This window comes from Macrotis lagotis, chromosome 6 (assembly GCF_037893015.1).
Source record: "Macrotis lagotis isolate mMagLag1 chromosome 6, bilby.v1.9.chrom.fasta, whole genome shotgun sequence".
NCBI classification, from domain to species: domain Eukaryota; kingdom Metazoa; phylum Chordata; class Mammalia; order Peramelemorphia; family Peramelidae; genus Macrotis; species Macrotis lagotis.
Window position 1 is genome coordinate 158,971,287 of NC_133663.1, and position 15,182 is coordinate 158,986,468.

At 38.4% G+C, this 15,182-nt stretch overlaps 1 protein-coding gene across 2 annotated transcripts in view; it reads left to right on the forward strand.

The window, feature by feature from the left end:
- The first annotated feature begins 8,049 nt into the window (after positions 1-8,049).
- Positions 8,050-15,182, forward strand: part of GPR180 (G protein-coupled receptor 180) — a 41,610-nt gene continuing 34,477 nt past the window's right edge. For both annotated transcript variants that reach the window (XM_074191903.1, XM_074191902.1), the window contains exons 1-2: positions 8,050-8,215; positions 14,334-14,495. In XM_074191903.1, the coding sequence (XP_074048004.1) occupies positions 8,068-8,215; positions 14,334-14,495 (310 nt within the window). In that variant the 5' untranslated portion in view covers positions 8,050-8,067. The remainder of the gene's footprint in view (positions 8,216-14,333; positions 14,496-15,182) is intronic.

Sequence of the window (15,182 nt, forward strand, 5' to 3'; positions counted from 1 at the left end):
TCACAGTCTTCTCAAAAATGAAGGGCAAAGGGTGGCTAAGGTGGCACAATGGATAGAGCACCAGCTCTGGAGTCGGGAGTACCTGAGTTCAAATCTGGCCTCAGACACTTAATAATTACCTAGCCTTACCTCATTGCCTAGCAAAAAAAAAAAAAACCTAAAAAAAAAATGAAGGACAAACATTAAACATCTCAAACCCGATGTCCAGTAGGCATATCTGAAACAGAATTTATTCTTTCCCCCTAAATTCTGTCCCCCTCCTATGTACTCCATTAGTATAGAAGGCAACACCTTTCTCCCAGTCGCTCAGGGTTACAACCTAAGAGTCATTCTTGACTCCTCACCATCTCTCCTCTCCAATATCCAATCTGTTTGCTGATTTTACGTTGCAACATCTGGTTCCCTTATGGCCTCTTAAGACCACCACCATTTTAGTAAAGGCTCTCATGCAGAAACCTCTGGTGGGGATACCTTCCTCAGCTCTCTCCCAACTCCAACTCATCCTCTCTGTTCAGCACCAAATTGACAGATCCAACCATGTCAGTCACCTCCTCAATAAGTAATATAAAGCAATAAGCAAATATAAAAATCTTCTGTTTGGTTTTCAAAGTCCTTCAAAATCTATTCTCTTGTATTTTTCTAGTCTTTTTATATCTTATTCCCCACCATGTACTCTTCAATCCAGTAACATTTACCTTGGATCTGGTTCTACAAACACACTCCATCATCACCTGGATGACATCCCAGATTTCCTTTTTTTTGGTGTAGGTCTTGAAGGTGGCAACAGCAGGAACACCACCCGTTTTAGTAGTTTTTTTCTATTTTTTGAATTTTACAATTTTTCCCCTAATCTCACTTCCCCCCCAAAAGAAGGCAGTCTAATAGTCTTTACATTGTTTCCATGCTATGCATTGATCAAAATTGAATGTGATGACAGAGAAATCATATCCTTTAAGGAAAAAATAAAATATAAGAGATAGCAAAATTACATAAGATAATCTTTTTTTAAAAAAATTAAAAGTAATAGTCTTTGGTTTTTATTTAAACTCCACAATTCTTTCTTTGGATACAGATTGTATTCTCCATCATAGATACCCTAAAATTGTCCCTGATTGTTGAACTGATGAAATGAGCAAGTCCATTAAGATTGATCATCAACCCAATGTTGCTGTTATGGTGTACAATATTATTCTGGTTCTGGCTCATCTCACTCAGCATCAGTTCATGTGAATCCTACCAGGCTTCCCTGAATTTCCATTCCTTCTGGTTTCTAATAGAACAATAGTGTTCCATAACATACACATAGCACAATTTGTATTACCATTCCCCAATTGATGGACATTCACTTGATTTCTAATTCTTTGCCACCACAAACAGAGCTGCTATTTTTTGTACAAGTGATGTTTTTACCCTTTTTTCATGATCTCTTCAGGGTATAGACCCAGTAGAGGTATTGCTGGATCAAAAGGTTTGTGCATTTTTATTGCCCTTTGGGTGTAATTCCAAATTGCTCTCCAGAAAGGTTGGATAAGTTCACAGCTCCACCAACAATGCATTAGTGTCCCAGATTTCCCATATCCCTTCCAACATTGATCATTGTCCTTTCTGGTCATATTGGCCAGTCTGAGAGGTGTGAGGTGGTACCTCAGAGATGCTTTAATTTGCATTTTTCTAATCAGTAATGATTTAAAGCAGTTTTTCATATGGCTATGTGTCATTTTGATTTCCTCATCTGTAAATTGCCTCAGCATATCCTTTGACCATTTGTCAGTTGGGAAATGACCTGGTTTTTTTTTATAACTGAGTCAAATCTATAAAAAAAAAAAACAGGCCATTCTTTGTCAAGTGGCACATGGGAATCTCCTTTATTATTCCTTTTTGTTCCTAACATTCAGGTATTCTTCAAGATTTTGTTTTCTGTGTTTTTTATGTTTTTTTTTTAATTTAATATTTTGTTTTTCCCCAATTACATGGAAAACAATTTTTAAATTCTTTTTTTTTGCAAATTTTGAATTTCAAATTCTCTCCCTCCTTACTCTCCCTCCCTCTCCCCAAGGCTCCCAATGGGATTTTTTTTGCAGCCTTATTTTGTTGTCTGGGCTAGTCATTTAACTCTTGATTTCATTTTTAGAGTAAAATTGAAATAATAATAGTATTTATCATGTAGGTTATTGTGAGGATCAATTGAAATTCATCCACCCATTCATTCATTGTTTCAGCATGAATTTATTAAACATACCAGAAATTTTAGGAGGGTAAAATCCTCTCTGACACAAATTGTGTGATCTTAGGCAAATCAGATAGATACCCCCCCAGGCAACTCTCTTTAAGGTTTAAGTTACAGAGCATTTGCTGATTTTCTCACCTGGAGTTTCCTGTATCATTGAAATCACAGGTCCAATCTCCAAACCACAATGTAGGAGGCACATTGCTAAATGCTAAGGATAGTAAGATAAAAATTAAACATATTAAAATGCTGTTAATTTAAGCTACTTACATTTAGTTTTTAAGTACTAGTACCCAAATAGCATCTCTCCCAATTCAAATTCATTCTACCTAAGGAAAGCATTATTCTCTCTTCCCATTCATTTTTGAGGTATTCTATGGATCTATATAGCTAGAACTATTGCTTGCAAGCTCCTTACCTAATGTGTTTATCTTCTAATAGTTCACCAGGAGATATATTTTTCTCAAAGGAAAGGCATTTTCTGTAATACTGTAGTAAAATGATTTCTAATAGAATACTTTTCTAAGATGCCTTCAGCACAATTTCCTAATATACATAACCATCAATTTGGAGAGGGAACAGAGACTAAGCAAAAGGGCCTCTTTTACCATGAATAGATATTGAAGGGTAATTTTTATGTCCTTTACTTCAGCAGAGTTATCAAATACACAGTGGGGAGTATAGACTAAACCCAATGTAATTGGAAAATATTTTTAAAAAAATAAATAAAATTACAGTAAAACAATGTTAATATATGTTTTCTAAGTCAAGATATTCTCCACAGGGATCCTTATGTATATAGGAGTCCTTGAGGGTCCCATTCCATTTGAATTTAACACTACTATTAAACTTTAATACCACAAAATACGTGTTAATTTTTGATATGTGAAAAAAATTCATTAATAAAATTAGAAGGGCCAGTGACCCTTTTGCCAAGGGAAAAGATTGGCTATGACCATCCCCAGATGGTCCTTGTTGATTGAACAATTCAAGAGTTCATCAACTGGAATCAGTCAAGGTTCAGAGAAGATACCCCAGGCCTATACCAAAGGAAAGGCACCTGAGCTTGGGGGCAGGAGGAGAGGGGAGGGGAAGGGAAGAAGAAAAATAGCAGATGAGAGTTTCCTCTCTTCTTCCTGTATTATTTATGTCTTGAAGTGAAACTGTACTAGAGTTACATGCATTACCAGTGGTGTGTTTCTCATCACTAGTCAGTCAAAAGACACAATTAGCTCAAAGCAATGGCATTTATTAAGGTGGAATGATAACAACTATGGCTATAAAACTTTCCCTCCAGAACCTTGGGAAGCATTACCCCATGAGGCACACAGGTAGAGACCAGATGTGGCTAAGGCAATTTACATCTCCAGAATCGAAGAATTTCAGCATCCTCTCTCTTCTTTGGAATCCTCATAAAGTAAGTGCAGTATCTTTTGCTGACTGGATCACTAAGCTGAACTAATTTGGTCTACTCCTCTCTGACACCTTCTTGGGGGACCATAGCCAGTTCTTTTCTCTGCTGCCACAAGTTATGCTTCTTGAAGTAGTTTTCTGGCTTGAGCATTTCTATATGAGCATCTATCTGGATAAAGTATCTGAAATATATCTCCTTTTGAGTCAGTAATTTTGCTGCTGTATACCTTGGTTGATGGGAGGAGTAGGAGGGGAAAAGAATCTTATCCTGCTCTCCCTTCCCCACAAGAGGTGAAGAGCTTGGTTATTCCTCACATGCTAGTTTCTACCTCAACTCAACCAAACTGCCAGCTATGGAAAGTTCTACCTCAACTCTCAAATACCAGCTATCTCCAAGGTTTAGATACTTAAAGTTCCCCAAAGCATAGCCAGTTTTCAGCCCAGTTTACCATATTGCCAATTCTGACTCAGAGAGAGTTCATACTTTGCAAAGGAATCAGTATTAACACTTTGTTACCATAATCAGTCAGATTACTTCATCATCTAAGACAATTTCCTCTGATACAAAAGGGAGAGGAGGGGAGAATCCAATTTCCCCTCTCCTCCACTTAGACACAATGGAGTGACATTTAGAAAGGAAGAGGTTGAAGACCGGATGTAGAGTGATTTCCTAAAGGAAAAACAATGGCCTAACATATGGTTACTTTATTATTTATAGAAGAAGGGGTAGACATACAACAAGGCAGATACTGTAGAAAGAGCTAAGGATGGTGTTTCAGATGTAGAACTGGAAAAGATACTAGAACTTATCTGTTCCAATCTCCTTGTTTTACAGAGAGAGAGAGAGAGAGAGAGAGAGAGAGAGAGAGAGAGAGAGAGAGAGAGAGAGAGAGATGTAGACTTGATAGTTTAGTGATTTGCTCATGACCATGCAGGTTAACAGACCAAGAGTAAGGAATGAAACTGTTAACACATCTTTCATGTATACCCAAACCAGTGTTCTGGCATAGATGCTGCAGTATGTCTCCATATTTTAAATAACAGTTAAAGTAAATTAAAAGAGGTTCATTCAGATCCTTCTAGCCTAAAACTTTAATGACCTGATTTCCTTAAGAAAATACTGAAAAATACTGAATACATTGAATATTGAATAAATACTGAATAAAGATTGTCATTTTAACTTAATATAGGAGTTCTTTATCTGGTTTTCTTTAATAAAGGGGGTTCCATATATAAAGCACATTGCAAATTCTAGTTATTTTTAAAAAATTAATTTTAACACTAATAAATCTTTGTTTTTAGTAGTATTTTCTTCCAATTACATATAAAGACAATTTTTAGCATTCATTTTTTAATAAAATTTGGAGTTTCAAATTTTCTCCCTCTTTCCCTTCTCTTATTTCCTTAAGATAGTAAGCAATTTGATATTGGTTATATATATATATGTATATATATATATATATATATATATATATACACACATGCACACACAATCATGCAGAACCGATTTCCGTATTAGTCATATTGTGAAAGAAGAAAACAGAACAAAAGGAAATTTTTTATCTTTCTATCCTTATTATATAGCAATGTGTGAAAATAGTATGTTTTTTATCGGCATTCAGACTCAATCTGTTTACTGGAAGTGGATAACATTTTCCATCATAATTTTTTTGGAATTGTCTTTTATCATGGTATTGCAAAGAAAAGCTTAGACAGTCATAGTTACTGTTGAACAAATTTGCTATTACTGTGTACAGTGTTCTGTTTCTGCTCACTTCATTTTACATTTTACATCAGAGTCTTTCCAGGTTTTTCTGAAATCTGCCTGCTTGTCTTTTCTTATAGCACAATAGTATTCCATTACATTCAAATACTACAACTTGTTCTGCCATTCCCCAATTGCTGAGCATCCTTTCACTTTCCAATACTTCACCATCATAAAAAGAGCTGCTATAAATAATTTCTTATGTGTGGTCCCTTTACCTTTTTTTTAAAATGCTCTTTTTTAGGATAGACCTAGTAGTGGTATTGAATCAAAGGATATGCATAGTTCAATTGCCTTTTGGAAATACAAATTCTGGTTCTTAATAATATTGAGTGTGAATAAAAAGATTTTTTGAACTATTAAATAATTATTTTAAAATATTAATTTTACCTTTTTATAAAATATAAAATATTTTATAAAATATTAATTTTACCCTTATACATGATTTATAAGTACATGGTAATACAGTAGTACATTATATGACTTGTAAATAAAATACATGTATTGGGGAACATGCTCAAACTTCAAGATGGGTGCTTGATCAAAAAAATTTAGAAGCTACTGTTTTGATGCATTCCTTTTATACTTTTTTCTTCTAAAAAACTTAATATATTATGTTTGTATGTATTTGTTAAAATAATGCAATAATTGAAACATGAGGAATCATCAGGGTCCCTTCTACCTCCTGGCTATTATACTTACTAGAGGCAGTATAGAATACTGGAATGGGCAAGAGAATTATCAGAATTTTATTACCTCTGTCATGCACCAGCTATGAGACTAAAAAAATTTCTTTATGTCTACAGATTTTAGTCTCTTCACTTGTAAAAGAGACTGTAATCAGAGTGACTTGACAAAGTTCTAGTGAAAATCAAATAAATTAATGTTTATGTACTGCTAGCTCTTTGCAAACTAAAGCTTTATCAGGTAGGGATTCTCATCCATTTTTTTTTTTCATTTTGGTTATGGACCCTAGGCCTTTGGCCCCTTTCTCAGAATAATGTTTTAAAAAGAAAGGATTACAAAAAAGACTAATAGTGTTGAAATAACAGTTGTCTAAATATAGTTAACTGCGTTAAAGCTTTAGGAACACCTTGTATGAAGGAAACCAGGTAAAGAACTCCTATATTAGATTAAAATGTCAATCTTTATTTTGGCTATCTCTGACTGAAAAAGTCTAAAAAGCTGTGCAGTATGCAGTTCTGTGGTTGAGCCAAGTGTAGTGTAAAAATATACATATATATGGTAAAGACTTGTCTCTAGAATGATTTTTCTACTCTTACATCAGAAACTTTTAGGAATAGACCTGAGTCTACTGGGAAGGGGTGCTCATTAGACTGAAATCATAGCAATCTTTACTTTTGCTTCCAAGGCTGTTCATTCCAATACTAACGCACACAACACACACATACACACATACCACACAGTCACTGACACATACCTATATACACTTAGACACACACACTCACGTACGTAACAGATACACAAATATATATATATACACATATAGACATATATATGTACACTCATACACATATTTACATAGACACACACATATATGTTAGCTCCCCCATGAGATCACCTGGAGCTTTGTCCACAGCCATGCTTGGCACAGGTTAACACTTAATAAATGTTTATTAAATTGATTTGCATGTTGTCCCTTCCATGAGATGGTGAGCTCTTTCAAGACAATGCTTTTGCCTCTTTGTAGCACAGTGACTGGCACCTTGTTGCTACTGTTCAGTTCAGCCCGACTCTTTGTAGCCCCATCTGGGATTCCGTGGGGAGGATACCGTCCTTCTCCAGCTCATTTTACAGGTGGGGAAACTGAGGCAAACGGAGGGAGAAATTGAAGCAGGGAAAAATGAAGAGAATTGTGAAGGTAACAGAAAGAATTTGGGTAGAGATATGTAAATTGACTTGGAGAATTATGATTGTAACAGAAACAATGATAATCTTAAAAAAGCTGCTTAGGTGGAGACCGTCCCCAGTTCTCGAATGTGACATTTGTATCCTGATCTCCTTATTTACCCTCCCTAACTGTGGGTCCAGGGTTCACCTTTCACCCTCTGGATGAGAGGCAAGGCATAAAAGCCTGGGTTGGACCCTGGCTCAGGGCTGCAGTCTTTGACCATGGTGGCCCAGTCGGGGCTCGGTTGTTCTCTGTCTCTGTCCTGTCACCTCTTTAATAAATTTGTGTTTGATGCCACCCTTGCTTCCCCGGTTCCTCCTGGCCAGGGTCCCGCAGTTCAGTGCCCGAGGCCGGATTTGAGCCCGGCGGGCGGGAGCTGCAGGCCCGGCCGGCCAGCCACTGGCCCACGCGGCCGGCACGTAGTAGGCGGTGAAAGTTGCACCTGGAGACGCCCGAGAGGCTCCGCGCATGCGCAGTGGCTGGGGGGCGCTTTTCCACAGGCCGAAGCTCAGACTTTGCAGGTTTCAGGGAAAAGGCGGGAACAGCCAGCGGGGCACGGGCGGGGGAGCGCCTAGGTGATGGCTGTCCCGCCCCCGTCGCGTCCCGATTGGGCGAGCGCCCTCGCTCCGGGCGCAGAAGGCCGGGCCTCATTGGCCCCTTGTCGGAGCCGGCGGCGCGCCCCGCCCCCTCCCTGCGCTGTGTACGTGGGGGAGCCGAAGCGGCCGGGGGCCGGGCCCGGGGGGCGTCGGGATGCGGGGGCTCCGGCTGCTGCTGGCGGCGGCTCTGGGCTGCTGCTGGCGGCTGCCGGGCGGCCGGGGCAAGACCCTGAGGGGCAGCTTCAGCAGCGCCTCGGCCTGGGAGCTGCGGGGCCAGAGCGTGGGCCACTTCCAGTTCCACGGTAGGTACCGGCGGGCCGGGCCGGGCCGGGCGGCTGCCCCGCGCCCCTCCCCCGCCAACAGCCTCCCCTCGGGCCGGCCCGGGCGGAGCCCCGAGGCCCAGGCCGGGCCTTCCGCGCCGCGGCCCCGCCCGTGGGCCCCGGGCCGGCGGGGACAGCCCGCTCCGCCAGCCGCCAGGGACCGCCTCCCTGGGCCGCGTGGGCCGAGCCGGCGCCGAGGTCGCAGGGCCCCGCGGCCCCCATGGGGAAATGGCACAGAGACCGCATCCCAGGGGACAGCCCCCCAGAGACCGCATCCCAGCATCCCAGGGGACAGCCCCCCAGAGGCCGCATCCCAGGGGACAGCCCCCCAGAGGCCGCATCCCAGGGGACAGCCCCCCAGCCCCCCAGGCCGCATCCCAGGGGACAGCCCCCCAGAGGCCGCATCCCAGGGGACAGCCCCCCAGAGGCCGCATCCCAGGGGACAGCCCCCCAGAGGCCGCATCCCCAGCCGCATCCCAGGGGACAGCCCCCCAGAGGCCGCATCCCCAGCCGCATCCCAGGGGACAGCCCCCCAGAGGCCCCCCCAGAGGCATCCCAGGGGACAGCCCCCCAGAGGCCGCATCCCAGGGGACAGCCCCCCAGAGGCCGCATCCCAGGGGACAGCCCCCCAGAGGCCGCATCCCAGGGGACAGCCCCCCAGAGACCGCATCCCAGGGGACAGCCCCCCAGAGACCGCATCCCAGCATCCCAGGGGACAGCCCCCCAGAGACTACATCCCAGGGGACACCCCCCCCAGAGACCGCATCCCAGTGGGACATAAAGCTGAAGTAACCGAGTGCAACCAGGGCAACAGACCTTGAAGATCTTCTCTGATTCTTCTCTATAAGACCAGACTTTCTTTATCTTGCCAGCTGTCTCTACTCTATGATTTTTTTCATTTATTTTTTTATTTATTTTTTGCAAGGCAATGGGGTTAAGTGACTTGCCCAAGGCCACACAGCTAGGTCATTATTAAGAGGCTGAGGCCGGATTTGAACTCAGGTATTCCAGATTCCAGGGCCACCTAGCCACCCCTCTAACTGTATGATTTTTGAATTAGTGTTTCAAACCAAGGCACTAACAACTGAAAGTTCCCTCTGACAAAAAACAAACACAAAAGGTTTACATATGTAGTTTTTATATATAATATATTTTGCATTATATATGATTTTATATATTATATAATTATACATAGTTACATGTATATCATAACCTTTTACTTCTGCCTTCACATTTGTAGACTGCCAACTTTGGGCCTCAAAGTTTTTAAGTTTTTGCAAGGCAATGGGGTTAAGTGACTTGCCCAAGACCACACAACTAGGTCATTATTAAGTGTCTGAGGGTAGATTTGAACTCAGGTCTTCCTGACTCCAGGGCTGGTGCTCTGTCCACTATGCCACCTAGCCGTCCCTCTACTGTATGATTTTTGAATTAGTGTTTCAAACCAAGGCACTAACAACTAAAAGCTCCCTCTGACAAAAAAAAAGGTTTACATATATAGTTTTTATATGTATTATATATAATATATTTTGCATTATATATAATTTTATATATTATATTATTATACATAGTTACATGTATATTATAACCTTTTACTTCTGCCTTCACATTTGTAGACTACCTACTTTGGGCCTCATAAAGTTTTTAAGTTTTTGCAGTGGGGTTAAGTGACTTGCCCAAGACCACACAGCTAGGTAATTATTAAGTGTCTGAGGGCCGATTTGAACTCAGGTCTTCCTGACTCCAGGGCTGGTGCTCTGCCCACTACGCCACCTAGGCGCCCCTCTACTGTATAATTTTTGAATTAGTGGTTCAAACCAAGGCACTAACAACTAAAAGTTCCCTCTGACAAAAAAAAGGGTTTACATATATATAGTTTTTATATGTAGTATATTTTGCATTACATATAATTTTATATGTTATTATAGTTACATGTATATTATAACCTTTTGCTTCTGCCTTCACATTTGTAGACTGCCTACTTTGGGCCTCATAAAGTTTTGTAATCCAAGTTAAATTCATGGTTTGAACAATTTGTATACTCTGTTATTAGGTCTTTGAGAGCTGGAACAACATCATACTTCTATCTTTAGTACTCCAAGCGTGTAACACAGTGCATTATATTTAACTTAATGTAGTAAATAAATATTCAAGTGGAAGCGTGGACAAAAAGATCCACAAGTAGAACCCTGTGAGATAATGGAAGCAGCTGGGCAACTCAGCCTCAGACACCAGTTGTGACCCAGGCAAGTCACTTAACCCTGTTTGCCTCAGTTTTGTCATTCGTAAAATAAGCTGGAGAAGGAAATTCTGGCAGACCACTCCACTTTCACTTCATAATCCCAGATGGGGTTATGAGGAACAGACATTACTGAACCATAACAAGTAAGAAATAATAGAGAAAATGCTGACCAGGAAATCAAGAGACTTGCAATGAAGTTCTGTCATTAACCCATTTTGTAATAATAGGCAAAGCATTTTTACCTCTCTTGACCTCGGTTTGCTCCTCTATAAAATGAGGCCGTTTGGTATAGTGGAGAGAGCATGGGATTTGAAATCCCAAGAACAGGGTTTGAATCTTGACTATTCACCATTTTTAAACCTCAGTTTCCTCATCTCTTAAAGGAAAGACTGCATAGCTTTTAAAACTTTTCCATTTCTTCCAGAATCAAAACTGCCCAAGACCTGTAGATCTTTATCCACATTCATTATTTAACATTATTGATTGTATGATTTATTTTGGATGACCTGTGTATCCTCTTATCTTTTTTTTAAGTTTTTGCAAGGCAAATGGGGTTAAGTGGCTTGCCCAAGGCCACACAGCTAGGTCATTATTAAGTGTCTGAGACCGGATTTGAACCCAGGTACTCCTAACTCCAGGGCTGGTGCTTTATCCACTGCACCACCTAGCCACTCCTTATCATCTTCTTATCTTGACAGATACTTTCTTAAAAGCACCTGTGTTTGCCAAAGTGGGGATTTGTTCCATAGTTTAATTAAGTAGTTCTTGGGGACAGAAGATAGTACTGTGACAATCAGGATGTGATCTATGGATGATTCTCAGGAGAGAAAATACTGGAAGAAACTAGAAGAGGAGAGAATTTTAGAGCTGGAAAGTAAATCATCAAATTCTGAATAGAAAATCAAATGGGATTTTAGAGGTAAATGACATACCAGAAGTCACATAGTAAATTAATAACGAGCTCAGACAACTCGGGTCTCCAGGTTTTCAGTCTAGTGTTATTATACAGTAGTACTAAAAAGCATGCCTCCCTCTGCTATTTATGTAGAGGAAAGAAAGGATCTATTGGGAAGGTAAGAAAATACTGACCAACTTAAGAGAGGAACTTTTATAAAAGACCACATGAGAAATATAAATATATAACAGTTTAACTTGTTCACATGCTACTTTTACCCAAGGAGAAGTTAAAATTCTAAATTGCAGTCTTTATAATATATATGTCTGTATATGTATATTTAAAACATAAGTATGGTATATGCTTTTGTCATACTGCATTCTATAAGAGAATTTTACATTTTCAATTTAACAATGAATTGATTATAACTATACTAAACTATTGTTTTCAGTATGCTAATGAAATAAAGATTAACATAATATAGAAGCTTATATATTACACAATTACAAATATATGAGATTTTATATTATATAAAGATAAATTATTAGAAAAATGCAACCCTGTATTAGTAATTTAAAATATGATTCTACTGCTCTTGGGGGTTTTAGACTAAGTAAAAAAATATATAATTATTATTTCTATTGCTGATTATTAAATATCATATTACTTTTTATTGTATTTAGGTACTTCTTACATCCAGGCAGTGCTGAGACAATGTGATACAGTGGAAAGAACACTGGATTTAGATACAGAATTTCATTTGGATCCTGGCTCTGCCTTTTACTACCTTTGTTACTTTGACCATTGAACTTAGCCTTTCAGGCTCTCAATTTCCTCATTTGTAAAATGGGGAATTAGATGATCTTTAAGGTACTTTCCCCATTTTATAATTTTTTTCATCAAAAGGATTATAATTACTCAGGACCAGCTAAATGACTTAGATTAATAATTCAATATGCTTACCCAATGATCAAAAGTCTTATAGGAAATTTACTACATATATTTGAAGAACAAGTTATTCTGATTAAGAAAATATTTCTCTTAATTAGTTATGTATACTATATATATATATATATATATATATATATGCACATATTAGTAAACATCAAATTTTGAATAGTAAAAATGCAGCTCCAAACTTTAGATACCTCATGATCTTATAATGCTCCACAGATGTTACTATGCACAGTGGTATGATAATTATGGAAGGTTTAGAAAGGGTTCAATGTATACTGATATCATGGCAAAATGCAATATTATAAATGTCTTTTTGAAATTACCTCCAATTTAGAGCATGTAATTCAGAGTCAGAATATTTGGTTTTGAATTTAATTTTGACTTTGGGACCATGGGCAAGTCTGATCCTCAGTTTCCTTATCTGTACCATAGAGCTAATACTTACCTAACTTACTTCACAGGGTTAGTATGAACATCAAATGAAATGCATGAATATTGCTATGTAAATATGAATTGTTATTATCACTTATTTTATTTATCATTTATCTTTCTCATAAGTCTTTTACAAAATGTGTCCTCCACTGAGAAATAAAGTGTTTGAACTAATCAGCACTTTTTATATCTGGATTTTGAAACATTTTAAATGTGAATTTTTAAATACCAGCTTCTAAAACAGGAAATTAAAATTTAAGAGGAAACTGCCTATAGATTACCAGTCATCCAGTGTAAATCAATCAATTAATCAACAAACATTTTTTAAGCTCTTGTTAGATGACAGGCTCTGTACTAAGTGCTGGCCCTATAGATTACAGATGACCTACAAATCATTTGAGGGGAAAGAAAAGTCAAATCATGTTAAAAAATAAAATAACTATACACATCTATGAATATATTCAAAAAAATTTAGCTTTTATGATCTCTTCCAACAGAATTCTGGTCAACACACTAATAAAGACATTCTCTTGAATTTTATACTACTTGATTTATTATGTCATTTACTCAACAAATAGTTATTGGGTTGTCTGCTACATGTAAGACTGAACTCTAAGTGTTAAAAGAGAGAAATTCTACATGGCCTTTTTTGGGATATTTATGGAGAAATAGTATGAATAGCTTAAATAGTTAAATATAAAAATAGAATGTGATAAATGAATCAAGAGAGGTATAAAGTCAAGTGGAATTGAGAGTGAAGAGGTGTGTCCTGGCACAGACCAAGTAGAAGACATGGAAGGTTTGTAATCAGATATCATCTCTGCTACCCTACCCAGTTGACCTAGGTCAAGTCATCATACTTTTCAGGACCTTTTCTATAAAATAAGGGTGTTAGTGGAGATGATCTTTGAAGTCCCTTCTAGTCTTATATTTATGATACTCTTATTTTTAGTTGAGGTGGCAATTGACTTGGAACTTTAGGTAAGGTTAAAACATAGCTCAGGATAGAGTACAGCCCTGGAGTCAGGAGGATATGAGTTCATCCAACTTCAGACACTAAATAATTATCTAGCTGTGTGACCTTGGGCAAGTCACTTAAAACCGTTGCCTTGCAAAAAAAAACCAAAAAGAAAATAAATAAATAAATGTTAACTGTTTTAAAAAAAGATGTAACTCAGAGAGAGGGGCTTTCCAGGTAGAGGTTACAGTGTGAGGCAAAGATACTTTCATGTCCTTGAAAAGGCTAGTCAAGTTTGGTTGGAACATAAGCTATATAAAAGGGAGTGATTGCATATAAAGCTGGAAAAGTAATTTGAGACTTCAAAAGATTCGACTTATTTTTTTTGGAAAGGCAATAGGGGTAAGTGACTTGACCAAGGTTACACCGCTAGACAATTATTTAGTGTCTGAGGTCAGCTTTGAACTCAGATCCTCCAGACTCCAAGGTCAGTGCTCTATTCATTGGGCCACCAAGCTGCCCTGGTTTGACCTATTTTGATAAACAGTCATTCCATCATTTCTTTCATGATTCTATGAGTCCAAACGAGTTAATAAAATTTTTTTTTCATGTCAAGGTGACCATGCTCTTCTATGTGTCAGAATCAACAACATAGCAGCTGCTATTGGAAAAGAAGCTAAACTTTACCTGTTTCAAGCACAGGAATGGCTAAGGCTGCAGGAAAGCACCCAAGAGGATTATACCTGCACAGAAAAGTTATCCAAAGCTCCTTTGATAAGTGAGTTCAACATTCCTCATACATATTTTCTTCAGAATACTTTTTATATCAATTATTGGTTGATATGTTGTTTACTTTTTTGATATTTTGCTTTACGTTTATGTTCTACAAATGAGAAGTTTATGGAAACATACTGTATTATTTGTTTGCCACATGACAGAACAAATTTTTTAAAATATTCATACTTTGGAAAATTTTCCAGAATGTTATAATTGATTGGAACTAGCATTGGCAAGTACATATTGATTCAATTTTTAAAAAACAAGTTATGTAATTCATTTACTGAAGGTAGTAGCACATCTTTTATAAAATGTATTTTGTTACACTAGAAATAGTTTGATTCCATATAGGTTTGAATTTCATTATAAGTGCTGATACTTTAGAAGCTGTTCTTGACATATGGTACATAAGATCATACATATTTGTAATGGTCTTAATTTTTACCTTGGCTATACACATGGAGAAAATTCATATTCACCACCCCAAACTAATTTTGGAAATTCCTCATATTTTTCCAAACTATTCCAAGCAGCAAGGCTTTAACTATCTATAGTATGTTAGAAATTTTTGCTTGCAAAGAATTAAATTGCGTTCATTCTACCTACATCCCATCTAGTTCTTTATTTAAACATTTTAGAAGCATACTTTAATAAGTCCATAGTCTCAAGTGCTAATGCTCCCATTATA